The sequence below is a fragment of the Oncorhynchus keta genome, unplaced genomic scaffold (genome assembly GCF_023373465.1).
Source record: "Oncorhynchus keta strain PuntledgeMale-10-30-2019 unplaced genomic scaffold, Oket_V2 Un_contig_25527_pilon_pilon, whole genome shotgun sequence".
Lineage (NCBI taxonomy): Eukaryota > Metazoa > Chordata > Actinopteri > Salmoniformes > Salmonidae > Oncorhynchus > Oncorhynchus keta.
The window spans coordinates 22,501-47,371 of record NW_026284490.1 but is presented as its reverse complement, the minus strand read 5'-3'; the positions used below and the strand labels follow the sequence as shown (position 1 = coordinate 47,371).

Genomic DNA, 24,871 nt, shown 5'->3' with positions numbered 1-24,871 from the left:
AGCTGTACATGTTGGGTTATATTATATAACTATCCAGCTAGCTGGCTCTATTCCAGGAGCTGTACATGTTGGGTTATATTATATAACTATCCAGCTAGCTGGCTCTATTCCAGGAGCTGTACATGTTGGGTTATATTATATAACTATCCAGCTAGCTGGCTCTATTCCAGGAGCTGTACATGTTATAACTATTATATAACTATCCAGCTAGCTGGCTCTATTCCAGGAGCTGTACATGTTGGGTTATATTATATAACTATCCAGCTAGCTGGCTCTATTCCAGGAGCTGTACATGTTGGGTTATATTATATAACTATCCAGCTAGCTGGCTCTATTCCAGGAGCTGTACATGTTGGGTTATATTATATAACTATCCAGCTAGCTGGCTCTATTCCAGGAGCTGTACATGTTGGGTTATATTATATAACTATCCAGCTAGCTTACTCTATTCCAGGAGCTGTACATGTTGGGTTATATTATATAACTATCCAGCTAGCTGGCTCTATTCCAGGAGCTGTACATGTTGGGTTATATTATATAACTATCCAGCTAGCTGGCTCTATTCCAGGAGCTGTACATGTTGGGTTATATTATATAACTAACTATTCCAGCTAGCTGGCTCTATTCCAGGAGCTGTACATGTTGGGTTATATTATATAACTATCCAGCTACTATTATTCCAGGAGCTGTACATGTTGGGTTATATTATATAACTATCCAGCTAGCTGGCTCTATTCCAGGAGCTGTACATGTTGGGTTATATTATATAACTATCCAGCTAGCTGGCTCTATTCCAGGAGCTGTACATGTTGGGTTATATTATATAACTATCCAGCTAGCTGGCTCTATTCCAGGCTGTACATGCTGTACATACTATTATACTATTATAACTATTACTACTATCTATTCCAGGAGCTGTTGGGTTATATTATATAACTATTTGGCTCTATTCCAGGAGCTGTACATATTATATTATATAACTATCCAGCTAGCTGGCTCTATTCCAGGAGCTGTACTGTTGGGTTATATTATATAACTATCCAGCTAGCTGGCTCTATTCCAGGAGCTGTACATGTTGGGTTATATTATATAACTATCCAGCTAGCTGGCTCTATTCCAGGAGCTGTACATGTTGGGTTATATTATATAACTATCCAGCTAGCTGGCTCTATTCCAGGAGCTGTACATGTTGGGTTATATTATATAACTATCCAGCTAGCTGGCTCTATTCCAGGAGCTGTACATGTTGGGTTATATTATATAACTATCCAGCTAGCTGGCTCTATTCCAGGAGCTGTACATGTTGGGTTATATTATATAACTATCCAGCTAGCTGGCTCTATTCCAGGAGCTGTACATGTTGGGTTATATTATATAACTATCCAGCTAGCTGGCTCTATTCCAGGAGCTGTACATGTTGGGTTATATTATATAACTATCCAGCTAGCTGGCTCTATTCCAGGAGCTGTACATGTTGGGTTATATTATATAACTATCCAGCTAGCTGGCTCTATTCCAGGAGCTGTACATGTTGGGTTATATTATATAACTATCCAGCTAGCTGGCTCTATTCCAGGAGCTGTACATGTTGGGTTATATTATATAACTATCCAGCTAGCTGGCTCTATTCCAGGAGCTGTACATGTTGGGTTATATTATATAACTATCCAGCTAGCTGGCTCTATTCCAGGAGCTGTACATGTTGGGTTATATTATATAACTATCCAGCTAGCTGGCTCTATTCCAGGAGCTGTACATGTTGGGTTATATTATATAACTATCCAGCTAGCCGGCTCTATTCCAGGAGCTGTACATGTTGGGTTATATTATATAACTATCCAGCTAGCTGGCTCTATTCCAGGAGCTGTACATGTTGGGTTATATTATATAACTATCCAGCTAGCTGGCTCTATTCCAGGAGCTGTACATGTTGGGTTATATTATATAACTATCCAGCTAGCTGGCTCTATTCCAGGAGCTGTACATGTTGGGTTATATTATATAACTATCCAGCTAGCTGGCTCTATTCCAGGAGCTGTACATGTTGGGTTATATTATATAACTATCCAGCTAGCTGGCTCTATTCCAGGAGCTGTACATGCTGGGTTATATTATATAACTATCCAGCTAGCTGGCTCTATTCCAGGAGCTGTACGTGTTGGGTTATATTATATAACTATCCATCTAGCCGGCTCTATTCCAGGAGCTGTACATGTTGGGTTATAGTATATAACTATCCAGCTAGCCGGCTCTATTCCAGGAGCTGTACATGTTGGGTTATAATATATAACTATCCAGCTAGCCGGCTCTATTCCAGGAGCTGTACATGTTGGGTTATATTATATAACTATCCAGCTAGCTGGCTCTATTCCAGGAGCTGTACATGTTGGGTTATATTATATAACTATCCAGCTAGCTGGCTCTATTCCAGGAGCTGTACGTGTTGGGTTATATTATATAACTATCCAGCTAGCTGGCTCTATTCCAGGAGCTGTACGTGTTGGGTTATATTATATAACTATCCAGCTAGCTGGCTCTATTCCAGGAGCTGTACGTGTTGGGTTATATTATATAACTATCCAGCTAGCTGGCTCTATTCCAGGAGCTGTACATGTTGGGTTATATTATATAACTATCCAGCTAGCTGGCTCTATTCCAGGAGCTGTACATGTTGGGTTATATTATATAACTATCCAGCTAGCTGGCTCTATTCCAGGAGCTGTACATGTTGGGTTATATTATATAACTATCCAGCTAGCTGGCTCTATTCCAGGAGCTGTACATGTTGGGTTATATTATATAACTATCCAGCTAGCTGGCTCTATTCCAGGAGCTGTACGTGTTGGGTTATATTATATAACTATCCAGCTAGCTGGCTCTATTCCAGGAGCTGTACGTGTTGGGTTATATTATATAACTATCCAGCTAGCTGGCTCTATTCCAGGAGCTGTACATGTTGGGTTATATTATATAACTATCCAGCTAGCTGGCTCTATTCCAGGAGCTGTACATGTTGGGTTATATTATATAACTATCCAGCTAGCTGGCTCTATTCCAGGAGCTGTACATGTTGGGTTATATTATATAACTATCCAGCTAGCTGGCTCTATTCCAGGAGCTGTACATGTTGGGTTATATTATATAACTATCCAGCTAGCTGGCTCTATTCCAGGAGCTGTACATGTTGGGTTATATTATATAACTATCCAGCTAGCCGGCTCTATTCCAGGAGCTGTACATGTTGGGTATATATTATGTTAAATACATCCATTATAATTATTAAAACCTTTTCCAACTAATTCCCCGGAGTATTGCTATTAATGGCTGTGTCTGAGGCTTAAATATTATTATATATGTCACGGTTTTCTAATGGTGAAGGAGAGTCGGACCAAACTGCAGCGTGTATATTGCTAACACAGACTAAGGACATCAAGACACTCAGGACAATCACCCACGAACAAACTCAAAGAATATGGCTGCCTAAATATGGTTCCCAATCAGAGACAACGATAAGCACCTGCCTCTGATTGAGAACCACTCCAGACAGCCATAGACTTTGCTAGATCACCCCACTAGCTACAATCCCAAATATACATACACACCAAAACCCCAAGACAAAACACACCACAATACAAAAACTCCATGCCACACCCTGGCCTGACCCAATACATGAAGAAAAACACAAAATACTTAGACCAGGGCGTGACAATAGTGTTATATATTGTCATTATTATTGAATGTAATTATGGAATGTGTCTGATTTAGATATTATTATATTAATCAAAGCCTATATATATATATATATATATATATATATATATATATATATATATATATTGTGTTATATATTGTTGTTATTATTGAATGTAATTATGGAATGTGTCTGATTTAGATGGTTAAATATTATTACATTTATATATATATTATTATACTAATTAAAACCGATGTATCCCCTGTACTAATCAGTTGGGGGGTGCAGACGAGCCGAAGCGTTACTACTCCACCCTGCCGGGACCTCTGAGGACGAGGGGGAGTCAAGGGGGGGCCACGACCAGGAGGAAGGAGGGAGAGGGGGAGGAGAGGGGGGAGGAGGGGTGAGACATTCCCTCTACCAGTCCCCTCACCTGTTGCTGCTGCAGGGATACAACAGACAGGTACCAACTACACTACCTGACTGATGCATGCTGGGATATATGATACAGACAGACAGGTACCAACTACACTACCTGACTGATGCATGCTGGGATATATGAGACAGACAGACAGGTACCAACTACACTACCTGACTGATGCATGCTGGGATATATGATACAGACAGACAGGTACCAACTACACTACCTGACTGATGCATGCTGGGATATATGAGACAGACAGACAGGTACCAACTACACTACCTGACTGATGCATGCTGGGATATATCAGACAGACAGACAGACAGACAGACAGACAGACAGACAGACAGACAGACAGACAGACAGACAGACAGACAGACAGACAGGTACTAAAATCTAATCACATTTTATTTGTCACATACACGTGTTTAGCAGATGTTATTGAGGGTGTAGCGAAATTCTTGTGTTTCCAGCTCCAACAGTGAAGTAATATCTAACAATACACACAATCTAAACTAAAGGAATGGAATTAAGAAAATATATAAATATTTGGGAGGAGCGATGTCAGAGCGGCATAGACTAAGATACAGTAGAATAGAACCAGATACAGAATATACATATGTAATGAGTAATGCATAGACTAAGATACAGTAGAATAGAATACAGTATATACATATGAGATGAGTAATGCATAGACTAAGATACAGTAGAATAGAATACAGTATATACATATGAGATGAGTAATGCATAGACTAAGATACAGTAGAATAGAATACAGTATATACATATGAGATGAGTAATGCATAGACTAAGATACAGTAGAATAGAATACAGTATATACATATGAGATGAGTAATGCATAGACTAAGATACAGTAGAATAGAATACAGAATATACATATGAGATGAGTAATGCATAGACTAAGATACAGTAGAATAGAATACAGTATATACATATGAGATGAGTAATGCATAGACTAAGATACAGTAGAATAGAATACAGTATATACATATGAGATGAGAAATGCATAGACTAAGATACAGTAGAATAGAATACAGTATATACATATGAGATGAGTAATGCATAGACTAAGATACAGTAGAATAGAATACAGTATATACATATGAGATGAGTAATGCATAGACTAAGATACAGTAGAATAGAATACAGTATATACATATGAGATGAGTAATGCATAGACTAAGATACAGTAAAATAGAATACAGAATATACATATGAGATGAGTAATGCATAGACTAAGATACAGTAGAATAGAATACAGAATATACATATGAGATGAGTAATGCATAGACTAAGATACAGTAGAATAGAATACAGAATATACATATGAGATGAGTAATGCATAGACTAAGATACAGTAGAATAGAATACAGAATATGGCCAGTGATTCCTAGTCTATGTAAATAGGGCAGCAGTCTCTAATGTGCTAGTGATGGCTGTTTAACAGTATGTTGGCCTTGAAATAGAAGCTGTTTTTCAGCCTCTAATGTGCTAGTGATGGCTGTTTAACAGTCTGTTGGCCTTGAGATAGAAGCTGTTTTTCAGTCTCTAATGTGCTAGTGATGGCTGTTTAACAGTCTGATGGCCTTGAGATAGAAGCTGTTTTTCAGCCTCTAATGTGCTCGTGATGGCTGTTTAACAGTCTGATGGCCTTGAGATAGAAGCTGTTTTTCAGTCTCTAATGTGCTAGTGATGGCTGTTTAACAGTCTGTTGGCCTTGAGATAGAAGCTGTTTTTCAGACTCTCTATGTTAGTGATGGCTGTTTAACAGTCTGATGGCCTTGAGATAGAAGCTGTTTTTCAGCCTCTAATGTGCTCGTGATGGCTGTTTAACAGTCTGATGGCCTTGAGATAGAAGCTGTTTTTCAGCCTCTAATGTGCTCGTGATGGCTGTTTAACAGTCTGATGGCCTTGAGATAGAAGCTGTTTTTCAGCCTCTAATGTGCTCGTGATGGCTGTTTAACAGTCTGATGGCCTTGAGATAGAAGCTGTTTTTCAGCCTCTAATGTGCTCGTGATGGCTGTTTAACAGTCTGATGGCCTTGAGATAGAAGCTGTTTTTCAGCCTCTAATGTGCTAGTGATGGCTGTTTAACAGTCTGTTGGCCTTGAGATAGAAGCTGTTTTTCAGACTCTCTATGTTAGTGATGGCTGTTTAACAGTCTGATGGCCTTGAGATAGAAGCTGTTTTTCAGCCTCTAATGTGCTCGTGATGGCTGTTTAACAGTCTGATGGCCTTGAGATATAAGCTGTTTTTCAGTCTCTAATGTGCTAGTGATGGCTGTTTAACAGTCTGATGGCCTTGAGATAGAAGCTGTTTTTCAGTCTCTAATTTGTTAGTGATGTTAGTGATTGTGTTATATGGCAGAATGTGAAAGTGTTCAAGGGGTTGTGGACCTTCTACAGGCAGTTTATACTGTTTTATACTGTGTTCTATATTCCTGTTGAACAGAGAGCAGCACACAGTGTATATATTGTTATATTTACAGTATATGTAATATATATTGTGTTATATACAGTATATGTAATATATATTGTGTTATATACAGTATATGTAATATATATTGTGTTATATACAGTATATGTAATATATATTGTGTTATATACAGTATATGTAATATATATTGTGTTATATACAGTATATGTAATATACATTGTTATATTTACAGTATGTATAATATATATTGTGTTATATACAGTATATGTAATATATATTGTGTTATATACAGTATATGTAATATATATTGTGTTATATACAGTATATGTAATATATATTGTGTTATATACAGTATATATAATATACATTGTTATATTTACAGTATGTATAATATATATTGTGTTATATACAGTATATGTAATATATATTGTGTTGTATATTTAATATATCTTGTTATATTTACAGTATATGTAATATATTGTGTTATATACAGTATATGTATTATATATTGTGTTATATACAGTATATGCAATATATATTGTGTTATATACAGTATATGTACTATAAATTGTTATATTTACAGTATATGTAATATGTATTGTGTTATATACAGTATAAGTAATATATAATAATAATAATATATGCCATTTAGCAGACGCTTTTATCCAAAGCGACTTACAGTCATGTGTGCATACATTCTACGTATGGGTGGTCCCGGGAATCGAACCCACTACCCTGGCGTTACAAGCGCCATGCTCTACCAACTGTGCCACAGAAGTGTTATATACAGTATATATAATATATATTGTGTTATATACAGTATAAGTAATATATATTGTGTTATATACAGTATAAGTAATATATATTGTGCTATATACAGTATATATAATATATATGGTGCTATATATTCCAGGACTGCCTGGTGTACCTGTTGAACAGAGAGCAGCACACTGTGGGTCAGGAGACCCCGTCAGCCCGTCCAAACATCTGCCTGTCCTCTCCTGACATCCTGCCACTCCACTGTCGCCTCCACCGGGTCCCTGCCCCCCGTCACCATGGCAGCACCCCCAACAACAACAACAACCCCTCAGCAGCCGTCGCCGCCGTCACCGGGGACGACCGCTCCTGCGTTGCCGTGGAGCCCATCCCCCACGCGACGGTCCTGGTCAACTTCTCCCGGTGCGAGCAATCCACCCAGCTCCGCCATGGTGACCTCCTGTCGTTCGGAGCCCACTACATCTTCCTGTATAAGGACCCAACGGGTGCCAAACCACTCCCCGCCCAGACGTTGGCACGCCTCCGAACCCTGGGGCAGCTGTACGAGGCTGGGGGAGGGGGGGTGGAGACGGAGGGTGGGACGGAGGGGGGAGGGACCTGTAAGACATGTGGCTCGTTGTTAAAGGACAGGGGGGCGTTGTCCTCCCAAACCGGCCCCCCCGCCAGGCGCAGTTTCAAACCACACCTGGTGAAACCCCAAGGCGGGGGGGCGGGGGGGACAGGCGTCGTAACGACGATCTTGGCGGGACAGAACCAGAAGAGACGCCTACAGCTGGACTTTGAACAGGTAAATAAAGGCTGTTGTAGATCAGTGAATGTATTTATCCTGTGATGTCACTGTGATGTCACCAGGAATAGTTGCCCCAATGTTTATTCAGTTGAGTTTAACCGACCTGAATCGTTTCATTCCGTCAGGCCCACGAGGACGCCCTGGTGAGCAGGATCATGTCTCTGATCGAGCCGGGCGGAGACGACCACAAGTTAGCCCCTGCCTACCTGCTGTGTCTCTGCATACAGCACTCTGCTTCCGCCTTCCCACCAGGCTGCTTCGGCAAATTGCTGCTGAAGATAGTACGATGCATACAGACCGTCTCCTGGGTGAGAGGGAGGGGCCTAGACAAAGAGGGAGGGGTTTGGAAGGGGTAGGAGGGGCCTAGACGGAGAGGGAGGGGTTTGGAAGGGGTAGCAGAGGGAGAGGGAGGGGTTTGGAAGGGGTAGGAGAGGTTTAGGTGGAGAGGCAGGGGTTTAGAAGGGGTAGGAGGGGTCTAGAAGGAGAGGGAGGGGTTTGGAAGGGGTAGGAGGGGCCTAGAGGGAGGAGGGGCCTTGAGGGAGAAGGAGGGGTTTAGAAGGGGTAGGAGGGGTTTAGGTGGAGAGGGAGGGGTTTAGAAGGGGTGGGAGGGGTTTATGTGGAGAGGGGGGGGTAGAAGGGGTGGGAGGGTTTAGGTGGAGAGGGAGGAGGGGTTTAGAAGGGGTAGGAGGGGCCTAGAGGGAGGGGTTTAGGTGGAGAGGGAGGGGTTTGGGAGGGGCCTAGAGGGAGAGGGAGGGGTTTAGAAGGGGTAGGAGGGGCCTAGAGGGAGAGGGAGGGGTTTAGGTGGAGAGGGAGGGGTTTGGGAGGGGCCTAGAGGGAGAGGGAGGGGTTTAGAAGGGGTAGGAGGGGTTTAGGTGGAGAGGGGCATGTTATTACTTGTCCTGAGAAACAATAGACCAACTTTCATTTAGAAGTGATGGAAGTTACTGCCTCGGATCTGTTCAACTCGTTCAGAAAAAAAGAACACATCTTTTGACTCATTTGGTTGATTTGTTTCAGTAATGCCCAGAGCACAGTAATGCCCAGAGCACAGTAATGCCCAGAGCACAGTAATGCCCAGAGCACAGTAATGCCCAGAGCACAGTAATGCCCAGAGCACAGTAATGCCCAGAGCACAGTAATGCCCAGAGCACAGTAATGCCCAGAGCACAGTAATGCCCAGAGCACAGCAATGCCCAGAGCACAGTAATGCCCAGAGCACAGTAATGCCCAGAGCACAGTAATGCCCAGAGCACAGTAATGCCCAGAGCACAGTAATGCCCAGAGCACAGTAATGCCCAGAGCACAGCAATGCCCAGAGCACAGTAATGCCCAGAGCACAGTAATGCCCAGAGCACAGTAATTCCCAGAGCACAGTAATGCCCAGAGCACAGTAATGCCCAGAGCACAGTAATGCCCAGAGCACAGTAATGCCCAGAGCACAGTAATGCCCAGAGCACAGTAATTCCCAGAGCACAGTAATGCCCAGAGCACAGTAATGCCCAGAGCACAGTAATGCCCAGAGCACAGTAATGCCCAAAGCACAGTAATGCCCAGAGCACAGTAATGCCCAGAGCACAGTAATGCCCAGAGCACAGTAATGCCCAGAGCACAGTAATGCCCAGAGCACAGTAATTCCCAGAGCACAGTAATGCCCAGAGCACAGTAATGCCCAGAGCACAGTAATGCCCAGAGCACAGTAATGCCCAGAGCACAGCAATGCCCAGAGCACAGTAATGCCCAGAGCACAGTAATGCCCAGAGCACAGTAATGCCCAGAGCACAGCAATGCCCAGAGCACAGTAATGCCCAGAGCACAGTAATGCCCAGAGCACAGTAATTCCCAGAGCACAGCAATGCCCAGAGCACAGCAATGCCCAGAGCACAGCAATGCCCAGAGCACAGTAATGCCCAGAGCACAGTAATGCCCAGAGCACAGCAATGCCCAGAGCACAGTAATGCCCAGAGCACAGTAATGCCCAGAGCACAGTAATGCCCAGAGCACAGTAATGCCCAGAGCACAGCAATGCCCAGAGCACAGCAATGCCCAGAGCACAGTAATGCCCAGAGCACAGTAATGCCCAGAGCACAGTAATGCCCAGAGCACAGTAATGCCCAGAGCACAGCAATGCCCAGAGCACAGCAATGCCCAGAGCACAGTAATGCCCAGAGCACAGCAATGCCCAGAGCACAGTAATGCCCAGAGCACAGTAATGCCCAGAGCACAGCAATGCCCAGAGCACAGTAATGCCCAGAGCACAGTAATGCCCAGAGCACAGTAATGCCCAGAGCACAGCAATGCCCAGAGCACAGCAATGCCCAGAGCACAGTAATGCCCAGAGCACAGTAATGCCCAGAGCACAGCAATGCCCAGAGCACAGCAATGCCCAGAGCACAGCAATGCCCAGAGCACAGTAATGCCCAGAGCACAGTAATGCCCAGAGCACAGCAATGCCCAGAGCACAGTAATGCCCAGAGCACAGTAATGCCCAGAGCACAGTAATGCCCAGAGCACAGTAATGCCCAGAGCACAGTAATGCCCAGAGCACAGTAATGCCCAGAGCACAGCAATGCCCAGAGCACAGTAATGCCCAGAGCACAGTAATGCCCAGAGCACGCAGGACCTCTTTCCAGCGAACGATAATCTATAACCTGGACAGAAGCATGACTCTGCAAGCCTCTCGTTCACCCCACGGGGCTTATTGGAGCTGTCTTTTATGACTGAGAGGTCACACACAATATGTGCTCCAAACAATGTGCGTTTGTGATTGCAAGGCACACAAATACGATTATCTATTGATACCTTTGAAACGAAGTCTCGTTGTGACTCTTGGTGGAATGCTTGACTGCCGCCAGAGTGATTAGGACCTTCGCCAACTGCGGTATTAAATTATTATTTATTTAAACTAGGCAAGTCAGTTATGAACAAATAGTTATTTACAATGACGGCCTGCCCCGGCCAAACCCGGACGATACTGGGCCAATTGTGCGCCGCCCTACGGCACTCCCAATCACGGCCGGCTGTGATACAGCCTGGAATTGAACCAGGGACTGTAGTGATGCCTCTTGCACTGAGATGCAGTGCCTAAGACCACTGCTCCACTCGGAAGATAAACCTCTCTGGAGTCTCTGAGTCTCTGAGTCTCTGGAGCCTCTGAGTCTGGAGTCTCTGGAGTCTCTGGAGTCTCTGGAGTCTCTGAGTCTCTGGAGTCTCTGAGTCTCTGGAGTCTCTGGAGTCTCTGGAGCCTCTGAGTCTCTGAGTCTGGAGTCTCTGGAGTCTCTGGAGTCTCTGAGTCTGGAGTCTCTGGAGTCTCTGGAGTCTCTGGAGCCTCTGAGTCTCTGGAGTCTCTGAGTCTGTGAGTCTCTGGAGTCTCTGAGTCTGAGTCTCTGAGTCTGAGGAGCGCGTATTAATCCTGCTGCTGAAGAATTCATTGCTGCCGTCAGGTCAAACAAACGACTAAAATGAACGAACCACTCGAAAGAAACGAATCATGACTCTGGAGTCGGTAAAAACTAATCATGACTCTGGAGTCGGTAAAAACTGAATAATGACTCTGGAGTCGGTAAAAACTAATCATGACTCTGGAGTCGGTAAAAACTAATCATGACTCTGGAGTCGGTAAAAACTAATCATGACTCTGGAGTCGGTAAAAACTAATCATGACTCTGGAGTCGGTAAAAACTAATCATGACTCTGGAGTCGGTAAAAACTAATCATGACTCTGGAGTCGTTAAAAACGAATAATGACTCTGGAGTCGGTAAAAACTAATCATGACTCTGGAGTCGGTAAAAACTAATCATGACTCTGGAGTCGGTAAAAACTAATCATGACTCTGGAGTCGGTAAAAACTAATCATGACTCTGGAGTCGGTAAAAACTAATCATGACTCTGGAGTCGGTAAAAACTAATCATGACTCTCGAGTTGGTAAAAACGAATCATGACTCTGGAGTCGTTAAAAACTAATCATGACTCTGGAGTTGGTAAAAACTAATAATGACTCTGGAGTCGGTAAAAAGAGTTTAAAAGCTCTAGTCGTTGACGAAGTGCACATCACTAATAATAAGGCCTTTGTTTTATGGTTTAAGATCATTATTCTGGTTGACTTGCTGAGGGGAATTTATCAGATTACAGGATCTGAATGGTTTCAAATCTTACCTGATGCTGAACTTGTGGTATAACTTCAACTTCACACGAGGGATTAGGGTTCAGGGGTTAGACAGAGTAGAGGTTAGGATTCAGAGGTTAGACAGAGTAGAGTAGAGGTTAGGGTTCAGGGGTTAGACAGAGTAGAGTAGAGGTTAGGGTTCAGAGGTTAGACAGAGTAGAGGTTAGGATTCAGGGGTTAGACAGAGTAGAGTTTAGGGTTCAGCGGTTAGACAGAGTAGAGTAGAGGTTAGGGTTCAGGGGTTAGACAGAGTAGAGGTTAGGGTTCAGGGTTAGACAGAGTAGAGTAGAGGTTAGGGTTCAGGGGTTAGACAGAGTAGAGTAGAGGTTAGGGTTCAGGGGTTAGACAGAGTAGAGGTTAGGATTCAGGGGTTAGACAGAGTAGAGTAGAGGTTAGGGTTCAGAGGTTAGACAGAGTAGAGGTTAGGGTTCAGGGGTTAGACAGAGTAGAGGTTAGGGTTCAGCGGTTAGACAGAGTAGAGTAGAGGTTAGGGTTCAGGGGTTAGACAGAGTAGAGTAGAGGTTAGGATTCAGGGGTTAGACAGAGTAGAGTAGAGGTTAGGGTTCAGAGGTTAGACAGAGTAGAGGTTAGGATTCAGGGGTTAGACAGAGTAGAGGTTAGGGTTCAGAGGTTAGACAGTGTAGAGTAGAGGTTAGGGTTCAGAGGTTAGACAGAGTAGAGTAGAGGTTAGGGTTCAGGGGTTAGACAGAGTAGAGTTTAGGGTTCAGGTGTAAGACAGAGTAGAGTAGAGGTTAGGGTTCAGAGGTTAGACAGTGTAGAGGTTAGGGTTCAGGGGTTAGACAGAGTAGAGTAGAGGTTAGGATTCAGGTGTAAGACAGAGTAGAGTAGATGTTAGGGTTCAGAGGTTAGACAGAGTAAAATAGAGGTTAGGGTTCAGGGTTCAGGTGTTAGACAGAGTAGAGTAGGGGTTAGGGTTAGTCAGAGAGAGGGTTGGGGTTCAGGGGTTAGACAGAGAGAGGGTTAGGGTTCAGAGGTTAGACAGAGAGAGGGTTAGGGTTCAGGGGTTAGACAGAGAGAGGGTTAGGGTTCAGGGTTAGACAGAGTAGAGTAGAGGTTAGGGTTCAGAGGTTAGACAGAGTAGAGGTTAGGATTCAGGGGTTAGACAGAGTAGAGGTTAGGGTTCAGAGGTTAGACAGTGTAGAGTAGAGGTTAGGGTTCAGAGGTTAGACAGAGTAGAGGTTAGGGTTCAGGTGTTAGTTAGACAGGTTTAGGATTCAGGGGTTAGACAGAGTAGAGTAGAGGTTAGGGTTCAGGGGTTAGACAGAGTAGAGTAGAGGTTAGGATTCAGGGGTTAGACAGAGTAGAGTAGATGGTAGGGTTCAGAGGTTAGACAGAGTAGAGGTTAGGGTTCAGGGGTTAGACAGAGGAGTAGAGGTTAGACAGAGTAGAGTAGAGGTTAGGGTTCAGGTGTAAGACAGTGTTAGTGAGCTAGTAGAGGTTAGGGTTCAGTGTTATTAGACAGTGTTAGTCACCTACAGTTAGGGTTCAGGGGTTAGACAGTGTTAGTAGAGTAGAGGTTAGGATTCAGGTGTAAGACAGAGTAGAGTAGAGGTTAGGATTCAGGCGTAAGACACAGTAGATGTTATAGTCATGTGTTAGGGCTTCAGAGGTGTTATAGTCACCTACAGTGTTAGTGAAAAGCTAGAGGTTAGGGTTCAGGGTTCAGCAGGTGTTAGACAGAGTAGAGTAGGGGTTAGGGTTAGTCAGAGAGAGGGTGTTGGGGTTCAGGGGTTAGACAGAGAGAGGGTTAGGGTTCAGAGGTTATAGTCACAGAGTGTTAGTGGCTTAGCAGGTTCAGGGTCACCTACAGTTAGACAGAGAGCAGGTGTTATAGTCACCTACAGTGTTAGTGAGGGGTTCTCTCCTGTGTTAGACAGTGTTAGTGACAGCTAGCAGCAGCCTGTGTTATAGTCACCTACAGTGTTAGTGAGCTAGCAGCTAGCAGCAGCCTTCTCTCCTGTGTTATAGTCACCTACAGTGTTAGTGAGCTAGCAGCTAGCAGCAGCCTTCTCTCCTGTGTTATAGTCACCTACAGTGTTAGTGAGCTAACAGCTAGCAGCAGCCTTCTCTCCTGTGTTATAGTCACCTACAGTGTTAGTGAGCTAGCAGCTAGCAGCAGCCTTCTCTCCTGTGTTATAGTCACCTACAGTGTTAGTGAGCTAGCAGCAGCCTTCTCTCCTGTGTTATAGTCACCTACAGTGTTAGTGAGCTAGCAGCAGCCTTCTCTCCTGTGTTATAGTCACCTACAGTGTTAGTGAGCTAGCAGCTAGCAGCAGCCTTCTCTCCTGTGTTATAGTCACCTACAGTGTTAGTGAGCTAGCAGCTAGCAGCAGCCTTCTCTCCTGTGTTATAGTCACCTACAGTGTTAGTGAGCTAGCAGCAGCCTTCTCTCCTGTGTTATAGTCACCTACAGTGTTAGTGAGCTAGCAGCAGCCTTCTCTCCTGTGTTATAGTCACCTACAGTGTTAGTGAGCTAACAGCTAGCAGCAGCCTTCTCTCCTGTGTTATAGTCACCTACAGTGTTAGTGAGCTAACAGCTAGCAGCCTTCTCTCCTGTGTTATAGTCACCTACAGTGTTAGTGAGCTAGCAGCTAGCAGCAGCCTTCTCTCCTGTGTTATAGTCACCTACAGTGTTAGTGAGCTAGCAGCTAGCAGCAGCCTTCTCTCCTGTGTTATAGTCACCTACAGTGTTAGTGAGCTAGCAGCTAGCAGCAGCCTTCTCTCCTGTGTTATAGTCACCTACAGTGTTAGTGAGCTAGCAGCTAGCAGCATAGTCACCTACAGTGTTAGTGAGCTTCTCTCCTGTGTTATAGTCACCTACAGTGTTAGTGAGCTAGCAGCAGCAGCAGCCTTCTCTCCTGTGTTATAGTCACCTACAGTGTTAGTGAGCAGCCTTCTCTCCTGTGTTATAGTCACCTACAGTGTTAGTGAGCTAGCAGCTTCTCTCCTGTGTTAGCAGCAGCCTTCTCTCCTGTGTTATAGTCACCTACAGTGTTAGTGAGCTAGCAGCTAGCAGCAGCCTTCTCTCCTGTGTTATAGTCACCTACAGTGTTAGTGAGCTAACAGCTAGCAGCAGCCTTCTCTCCTGTGTTATAGTCACCTACAGTGTTAGTGAGCTAGCAGCAGCCTTCTCTCCTGTGTTATAGTCACCTACAGTGTTAGTGAGCTAACAGCTAGCAGCAGCCTTCTCTCCTGTGTTATAGTCACCTACAGTGTTAGTGAGCTAGCAGCTAGCAGCAGCCTTCTCTCCTGTGTTATAGTCACCTACAGTGTTAGTGAGCTAGCAGCTAGCAGCAGCCTTCTCTCCTGTGTTATAGTCACCTACAGTGTTAGTGAGCTAACAGCAGCCTTCTCTCCTGTGTTATAGTCACCTACAGTGTTAGTGAGCTAGCAGCAGCCTTCTCTCCTGTGTTATAGTCACCTACAGTGTTTAGTGGTCCTTCTGTAGCTCAGTTGGTAGAGCATGGCGCTAGCAGCAGCCTTCTCTCCTGTGTTATAGTCACCTACAGTGTTCGTGAGCTGGCAGCTAGCAGCAGCCTTCTCTCCTGTGTTATAGTCACCTACAGTGTTAGTGAGCTAGCAGCAGCCTTCTCTCCTGTGTTATAGTCACCTACAGTCTTAGTGAGCTAGCAGCTAGCAGCAGCCTTCTCTCCTGTGTTATAGGAAGCTGATTAATTATGCAGATCTCATTGAGAGGTCAGAGAAAACAGAACAATCAATCAATGTCAATTTAAAATGTCTTCCTTCCCAGACACCTTTAATGAGGCTTTTTGGTAAAAACTCAACTCGTCGTGTTTGGGGGACAAAGAATGCTGAGTTGCATCCAAAGAACACCATACCTACTGTGAAGCATGGTGGTGGAAACATCATGCTTTGGGGCTGTTTTTCTGCAAAGTGGGGAAACAGAGGGTTAGATACACAACATGTAATGATGGAGTTGAAACCAGGTGTTTGGGAAGACAAGACAAAACAAATGGAAAATGAAAAGTGGATCGATGATGGCTAGAAGACCGTGTGTGTGTGTGTGTGTGTGTGTGTGTGTGTGTGTGTGTGTGTGTGTGTGTGTGTGTGTGTAAGACAGACCTAGTTAGAGAGAGACTTTTCTTTTTCATAGAGAGAGAGAACGTAAGATCCACCTGTTAAATCTTTGATGAGCTTCTAATTGCAGCGTTTTGTGTTTCAGGAGAAGACAAAGGAATTGGCACAGAAGCAAGCTCAGCAGTGAGTATCATATTCCGCCTTGTAGCACTGTGTGTGTGTGTGTGTGTGTGTGTGTGTGTGTGTGTGTGTGTGTGTGTGTGTGTGTGTGTGTGTGTGTGTGTGTGTGTGTGTGTGTGTGTGTGTGTGTGTGTGTGTGTGTGTGTGTGTGTGTGTGTGTGTGTGTGTGTGTGTGTGTGACCCCTCATTCTCCTCTCAATTCAATTCATTTATTGGAAGTTGGGAAACATGTTTTCATTGCCAAATCAGGTGGAACGAATAATAAACACAAGTGAATATATAAACAATAAAAATTAACAGTAAACATTACACATACAGAAGTTTCAAAACAATAAAGGCATTACAAATGTCATATTATACATATATACATATAGGTCACAACAGGTCACAAATCTTGCTGTTGTGATGTCACACTGTGGTATTTCACCCAGTAGATATGGGAGTTTATCAAAATTGGGTTTGTTTTCAAATTCTTTGTGGATCTGTGTAATCTGAGGGAAATATGTGTCTCTAATATGGTCATTCCTCAATAGCAAAGCTATGCTCTCTCTCTCTCCTCTCTTTCCTCTCACTCTCCTCTCTCCCCTCTCTCCTTTCTCCCCTCCTCTCTCTTTCCTCTACTGTCTCTATCTCCTCTCTCTCTCCTCTACTGTATCTCTCTCCTCTCCTTTCTCCCCTCCTCTCTCTCTCTCCTCTCCTGTCTCTCTCTCCTCTCCTGTCTCTCTCCCTCTCCCCTCTCTCCCTTCTCCCCACCTCTCTCTCTCCTCTCCTCTCTCCTCTCTTGTCTCTCTCTCCTCTCTCTCTCCTCTCTCTCTCCTCTCTCTCTCCTCTCCTCTCTCCAGTCAGGACCCGGCCTCCCTGTCTCTCCTATCCATCAGTGATCTAATCCCAGACCTGCAGGTCGTATTCTTCTGGATGTCCAACAGTATAGAGATCCTGTACTTCATCCAACAGAAGGCCCCAGCATACACACAGGGCATAGAGACGCTCGACTCTAAAGGTACACACTCACAAGGAGAGTCTTCTGGGATGTCTAGGTTCAGCAGCCATTATTCATTGTGACATAGAATGTACTAGTCTCTCTGTCTCTCTCACTCTCTCGCCTCTCTCTCTCTCTCTCTCTCTCTCTCTCTCTCTCTCTCTCTCTCTCTCGCCTCTCTCGCCTCTCTCTCTCTCTCTCTCTCTCTCTCTCTCTCTCTCTCTCTCTCTCTCTCTCTCTCTCTCTCTCTCTCTCTCTCTCACCCACTCTCTCTCTCTCTCTCCCTCTCTCTCTCTCTCTCTCTCTCTCTCTCTCTCTCTCTCTCTCTCTCTCTCTCACACACCTCTCTCACTCTCTCCCACTCTCTCTCTCTCCCACTCTCTCCCTCTCTCTCTCTCTCTCTCTCTCTCTCTCTCTCTCTCTCTCTCTCTCGCCTCTCTCTCTCTCTCTCTCTCTCTCTCTCTCTCTCTCTCTCTCTCTCTCTCTCTCTCTGTCTCTCTCCTCCCTCCTCTCTCACTCTCTCCTCTCTCCTTCGCTTTTTCTTTCTCTTCTCATCAGTTTTTCAGTGTCAGAAAGTTCTGGAAACTCTCCTTGGGTACATTACATGAACTGTGTGTATGTTTGTGACACAAAATCTCAATTTAATTCAATTTAAATTCAAGCTGCAACGCAACAAAATGTGGTTATAAGTTTGAATACTTTCTTGAAGGCACTGTATATTTTATATTGTTTATACATATATTTATATTCAGGTTCCAAGGAGTCGTTGCTATCGGCAACCATCTCAGCCAATGAGGAGGCTATGACCATCCTGGAGGAAGTGATCATGTACACCTTCCAGCAATGTGTCTACTACATCACCAAGGTAACTGTTACTCTGTATATTACATCACCAAGGAAACAGTTACACATCACCAAGGTAAACGTTACGCACCACATCGCCAAGGCAACCTTTACACTAAGAGGGGTGAGACAGAGAGGAGAGACAGAGAGGATAGAGACAGAGATGAGAGAGACAGAGAGGAGAGACAGAGAGGAGAGAGACAGAGAGGATAGAGACAGAGAGGAGAGAGACAGAGAGGATAGAGACAGAGAGGAGAGAGACAGAGAGGAGAGACAGAGAGGATAGAGACAGAGAGGATAGAGACAGAGAGGAGAGAGACAGAGAGGAGAGAGACAGAGAGGAGAGACAGAGAGGAGAGACAGAGAGGAGAGACAGAGAGGAGAGAGACAGAGAGGATAGAGACAGAGAGGAGAGAGACAGAGAGGAGAGAGACAGAGAGGAGAGAGACAGAGAGGAGAGAGACAGAGAGGAGAGAGACAGAGGGGAGAGGGTGACTCACAACAGTGTCAGTCAGGAAAGAGTTATCCCACTAAACCTGGACACAATTCACACAGTGTGTGTCGCTAACGTGTGTGTAGCCAACGTGTGTGTGTCGCTAACGTGTGTGTGTCGCTAACGTGTGTGTGTCGCTAACGTGTGTCGCTAACGTGTGTGTGTCGCTAACGTGTGTTGCTAACGTGTGTTGCTAACGTGTGTGTCGCTAACGTGTGTTGCTAACGTGTGTGTCGCTAACGTGTGTGTGTCTCGCTAACGTATGTATGTCAATAACGTGTGTGTAGCTAACGTGTGTGTGTAGCTAACGTGTGTGTCGCTAACATGTGTGTGTTGCTAACGTGTGTGTGTCGCTAACGTGTGTGTCAATAACGTGTGTGTCGCTAACGTGTGTGTCGCTAACGTGTGTTGCTAACGTGTGTGTCGCTAACGTGTGTGTTGCTGTTGCTAACGTGTGTGTCGCTAACGTGTGTTGCTAACGTGTGTGTCGCTAACGTGTGTGTCGCTAACGTGTGTGTGTCGCTAACGTGTGTGTCGCTAACGTGTGTGTGTCGCTAACGTGTGTGTGTTGCTAACGTGTGTGTGTCGCTAATGTGTGTGTTGCTAACGTGTGTGTGTCGCTAACGTGCGTGTGTGTCGCTAACGTGCGTGTGTCGCTAACGTATGTCGCTAACGTGCGTGTGTCGCTAACGTATGTCGCTAACATGTGTGTGTGTCGCTAACGTGTGTATGTCAATAACGTGTGTGTAGCTAACGTGTGTGTCGCTAACATGTGTGTGTTGCTAACGTGTGTGTCGCTAACATGTGTCGCTAACGTGTGTGTCGCCAACGTGTGTGTCGCTAACGTGCGTGTGTCGCTAACGTGCGTGTGGCGCTAACGTGCGTGTGGCGCTAACGTGCGTGTGGCGCTAACATGCGTGTGTCGCTAACGTGTGTGTCAATAACGTGTGTGTCGCTAACGTGTGTGTGTCGCTAACATGTGTGTGTGTTGCTAACGTGTGTGTCGCTAACGTGTGTGTCGCTAACATGTGTGTGTCGCTAACGTGTGTGTCGCTAACGTGTGTGTGTGTGTCGCTAACGTGTGTATCGCTAACGTGTGTGTGTGTCACTAACGTATGTATGTCAATAACGTGTGTGTAGCTAACGTGTGTGTGTAGCTAACGTGTGTGTCACTAACATGTGTGTGTCGCTAACGTGTGTGTGGCTAACGTGTGTGTAGCTAATGTGTGTGTAGCTAACGTGTGTGCAGCTAACGTGTGTGTCGCTAACGTGTGTGTGTCGCTAACGTATGTCGCTAACGTGCGTGTGTCGCTAACGTATGTCGCTAACATGTGTGTGTGTCGCTAACGTGTGTGTCGCTAACGTGTGTGTTGCTAACGTGTGTGTCGCTAACATGTGTGTGTTGCTAACGTGTGTGTCGCTAACATGTGTCGCTAACGTGTGTGTCGCTAACGTGCGTGTGTCGCTAACGTGCGTGTGGCGCTAACGTGCGTGTGGCGCTAACGTGCGTGTGGCGCTAACATGCGTGTGTCGCTAACGTGTGTGTCAATAACGTGTGTGTCGCTAACATGTGTGTGTCGCTAACATGTGTGTGTCGCTAACGTGTGTGTTGCTAACGTGTGTGTCGCTAACATGTGTGTGTCGCTAACGCGTGTGTCGCTAACGTGTGTGTGTGTGTCGCTAACGTGTGTGTCGCTAACGTGTGTGTGTCGCTAACGTGTGTGTGTTGCTAACGTGTGTGTGTCGCTAATGTGTGTGTTGCTAACGTGTGTGTGTCGCTAACGTGCGTGTGTCGCTAACGTGCGTGTGTCGCTAACGTATGTCGCTAACGTGCGTGTGTCGCTAACGTATGTCGCTAACATGTGTGTGTGTGTCGCTAACGTGTGTGTCGCTAACGTGTGTGTTGCTAACGTGTGTGTCGCTAACATGTGTGTGTTGCTAACGTGTGTGTCGCTAACATGTGTCGCCAACGTGTGTGTCGCTAACGTGCGTGTGTCGCTAACGTGCGTGTGGCGCTAACGTGTGTGTGGCGCTAACGTGCGTGTGGCGCTAACATGCGTGTGTCGCTAACGTGTGTGTCAATAACGTGTGTGTCGCTAACATGTGTGTGTCGCTAACATGTGTGTGTCGCTAACGTGTGTGTTGCTAACGTGTGTGTCGCTAACATGTGTGTGTGTCGCTAACGCTAACGCGTGTGTGTGTGTGTCGCTAACGTGTGTGTGTGTCACTAACGTATGTATGTCAATAACGTGTGTGTTGCTAACGTGTGTGTCACTAACTGTGGCTGTGTTCCAGTCCCTGTACGTAGTACTTCCTGGTCTACTGGACTGTAACCCATTCCCAGTGGACAGCTCTGAACCCTGCTGGAGAGGAGGTACAGGGTTTCCTGAGCCCGTTCGCAGGGTCCTGCAGGTACCACACACACACACACACATGGACAGACACACACACACACACACACACACACACACACACACACACACACACACACACACACACACACACACACACACACACACACACACACACACACACACACACACACACACACACACACACACACACACACACACACACACACACACACACACACACACACACACACACACACACACACAAACACACACATGGACAGACACACACATTATTCCTGCATGGAATATATTTGGCATGATACATTTGTACATTTCTGTCACTTTGTTGTGTGTGTGTGTGTGTGTGTGTGTGTGTCTGTCCCTCCAGGTGCTCCAGTGCAGTCAGGAGCTACTCCAGGGGTACCAGGTCCACCCAGAGGTCCAGGCCCAGATGTTCTCCTACCTCTTCTTCTTCTCCAACGTATCTCTCTTCAACCAGCTCATGGACAAGGGTGAGACACACAGACACACACACACACACACACACACACACACACACACACACAGACACACAGACACAGAGAAAAGTAATTGAGTGTCATCTGCATAGCAATGGAGAGACTGTGTGGTTTTGACGGAGCCGAGTGACTTGGTGTAAAGAGAGGAGAGGGACTAGAACCGAGCTCTGAGAGAGGAGAGGAGGACCAAGAACCGAGCTCTGAGAGAGGAGAGGGACTAGAACTGAGCTCTGAGAGAGGAGAGGGACTAGAACCGAGCTCTGAGAGAGGAGAGGGACTAGAACCGAGCTCTGAGAGAGGAGAGGGACTAGAACCGAGCTCTGAGAGAGGAGAGGACTAGAACCGAGCTCTGAGAGAGGAGAGGGACTAGAACCGAGCTCTGAGAGAGGAGAGGGACTAGAACCGAGCTCTGAGAGAGGAGAGGGACTAGAACCGAGCTCTGAGAGAGGAGAGGGACTAGAACCGAGCTCTGAGAGAGGAGAGGGACTAGAACCGAGCTCTGAGAGAGGAGAGGGGGACCAAGAACTGGGACTAGAGGACGAGGACTGAGCCCTGAGCAAGCTATATACACTGCTCAAAAAAATAAAGGGAACACTAAAATAACACATCCTAGATCTGAATGAATGAAATATTTGTATTAAATACTTTTTCCTTTAGACAGTTGAATGTGCTGACAACAAAATCACACAAAAATTATCCATGGAAATCAAATGTATCAACCCATGGAGGTCTGGATTTGGAGTCACAGTCAAAATTAAAGTGGAGAACCACACTACAGGCTGATCCAACTTTGATGTAATGTCCTTAAAACAAGTAAAATGAGGCTCAGTAGTGTGTGTGTGGCCTCCATGTGCCTGTATGACCTCCCTACAACGCCTGGGCATGCTCCTGATGAGGTGGCGGATGGTCTCCTGAGGGATTTCCTCCCAGACCTGGACTAAAGCATCCGCCAACTCCTGGACAGTCTGTGGTGCAACGTGGCGTTGGTGGATGGAGCGAGACATGATGTCCCAGATGTGCTCAATTGGATTCTGATCTGGGGAACGGGCGGGCCAGTCCATAGCATCAATGCCTTCCTCTTGCAGGAACTGCTGACACACTCCAGCCACATGAGGTCTAGCATTGTCTTGCGTAAGGAGGAACCCAGGGCCAACCGCACCAGCATATGGTCTCACAAGGGGTCTGAGGATCTCATCTCGGTACCTAATGGCAGTCAGGCTACCTCTGGCGAGCACATGGAGGGCGGTGCGGCCCCGCAAAGATCATTCTCTACGTACTAGACCTCAGTCTGGTGATGACTGATCATTCTCTAAGCCCTCAGTCTGGTAATGACTGATCATTCTCTAGCCCTCAGTCTGGTAATGACTGATCATTCTCTAAGCCCTCAGTCTGGTAATGACTGATCATTCTCTAAGCCCTCAGTCTGGTAATGACTGATCATTCTCTAGCCCTCAGTCTGGTAATGACTGATCATTCTCTAAGCCCTCAGTCTGGTAATGACTGATCATTCTCTAAGCCCTCAGTCTGGTAATGACTGATCATTCTCTAAGCCCTCAGTCTGGTAATGACTGATCATTCTCTAAGCCCTCAGTCTGGTAATGACTGATCATTCTCTAGCCCTCAGTCTGGTAATGACTGATCATTCTCTAAGCCCTCAGTCTGGTAATGACTGATCATTCTCTAAGCCCTCAGTCTGGTAATGACTGATCATTCTCTAGCCCTCAGTCTGGTAATGACTGATCATTCTCTAGCCCTCAGTCTGGTAATGACTGATCATTCTCTAAGCCCTCAGTCTGGTAATGACTGATCATTCTCTAGCCCTCAGTCTGGTAATGACTGATCATTCTCTAAGCCCTCAGTCTGGTAATGACTGATCATTCTCTAAGCCCTCAGTCTGGTAATGACTGATCATTCTCTAAGCCCTCAGTCTGGTAATGACTGATCATTCTCTAGCCCTCAGTCTGGTAATGACTGATCATTCTCTAAGCCCTCAGTCTGGTAATGACTGATCATTCTCTAGCCCTCAGTCTGGTAATGACTGATCATTCTCTAGCCCTCAGTCTGGTAATGACTGATCATTCTCTAAGCCCTCAGTCTGGTAATGACTGATCATTCTCTAGCCCTCAGTCTGGTAATGACTGATCATTCTCTAGCCCTCAGTCTGGTAATGACTGATCATTCTCTAAGCCCTCAGTCTGGTAATGACTGATCATTCTCTAAGCCCTCAGTCTGGTAATGACTGATCATTCTCTAGCCCTCAGTCTGGTAATGACTGATCATTCTCTAAGCCCTCAGTCTGGTAATGACTGATCATTCTCTAAGCCCTCAGTCTGGTAATGACTGATCATTCTCTAGCCCTCAGTCTGGTAATGACTGATCATTCTCTAAGCCCTCAGTCTGGTAATGACTGATCATTCTCTAAGCCCTCAGTCTGGTAATGACTGATCATTCTCTAAGCCCTCAGTCTGATAATGACTGATCATTCTCTAAGCCCTCAGTCTGGTAATGACTGATCATTCTCTAGCCCTCAGTCTGATAATGACTGATCATTCTCTAGCCCTCAGTCTGATAATGACTGATCATTCTCTAGCCCTCAGTCTGATAATGACTGATCATTCTCTAGCCCTCAGTCTGATAATGACTGATCATTCTCTAAGCCCTCAGTCTGGTAATGACTGATCATTCTCTAAGCCCTCAGTCTGATAATGACTGATCATTCTCTAGCCCTCAGTCTGATAATGACTGATCATTCTCTAGCCCTCAGTCTGATAATGACTGATCATTCTCTAGCCCTCAGTCTGATAATGACTGATCATTCTCTAGCCCTCAGTCTGGTAATGACTGATCATTCTCTAAGCCCTCAGTCTGGTAATGACTGATCATTCTCTAGCCCTCAGTCTGGTAATGACTGATCATTCTCTAGCCCTCAGTCTGGTAATGACTGATCATTCTCTAGCCCTCAGTCTGGTAATGACTGATCATTCTCTAGCCCTCAGTCTGGTAATGACTGATCATTCTCTAAGCCCTCAGTCTGGTAATGACTGATCATTCTCTAGCCCTCAGTCTGGTAATGACTGATCATTCTCTAGCCCTCAGTCTGGTGATGACTGATCATTCTCTAGCCCTCAGTCTGGTAATGACTGATG

General features: G+C 45.4%; 1 protein-coding gene across 1 annotated transcript in view; it reads left to right on the top strand.

Moving 5' to 3' along the window:
* radil (Ras association and DIL domains) overlaps positions 1-24,871 on the top strand; it is a 61,554-nt gene that overhangs the window by 17,695 nt on the left and 18,988 nt on the right. Inside the window, exons 5-13 of the mRNA XM_052506100.1 lie at positions 3,967-4,033; positions 4,066-4,154; positions 7,482-8,132; positions 8,261-8,443; positions 16,504-16,541; positions 17,381-17,538; positions 18,270-18,382; positions 21,149-21,265; positions 21,596-21,719. Coding sequence (XP_052362060.1) covers positions 3,967-4,033; positions 4,066-4,154; positions 7,482-8,132; positions 8,261-8,443; positions 16,504-16,541; positions 17,381-17,538; positions 18,270-18,382; positions 21,149-21,265; positions 21,596-21,719 — 1,540 coding nt within the window. The remainder of the gene's footprint in view (positions 1-3,966; positions 4,034-4,065; positions 4,155-7,481; positions 8,133-8,260; positions 8,444-16,503; positions 16,542-17,380; positions 17,539-18,269; positions 18,383-21,148; positions 21,266-21,595; positions 21,720-24,871) is intronic.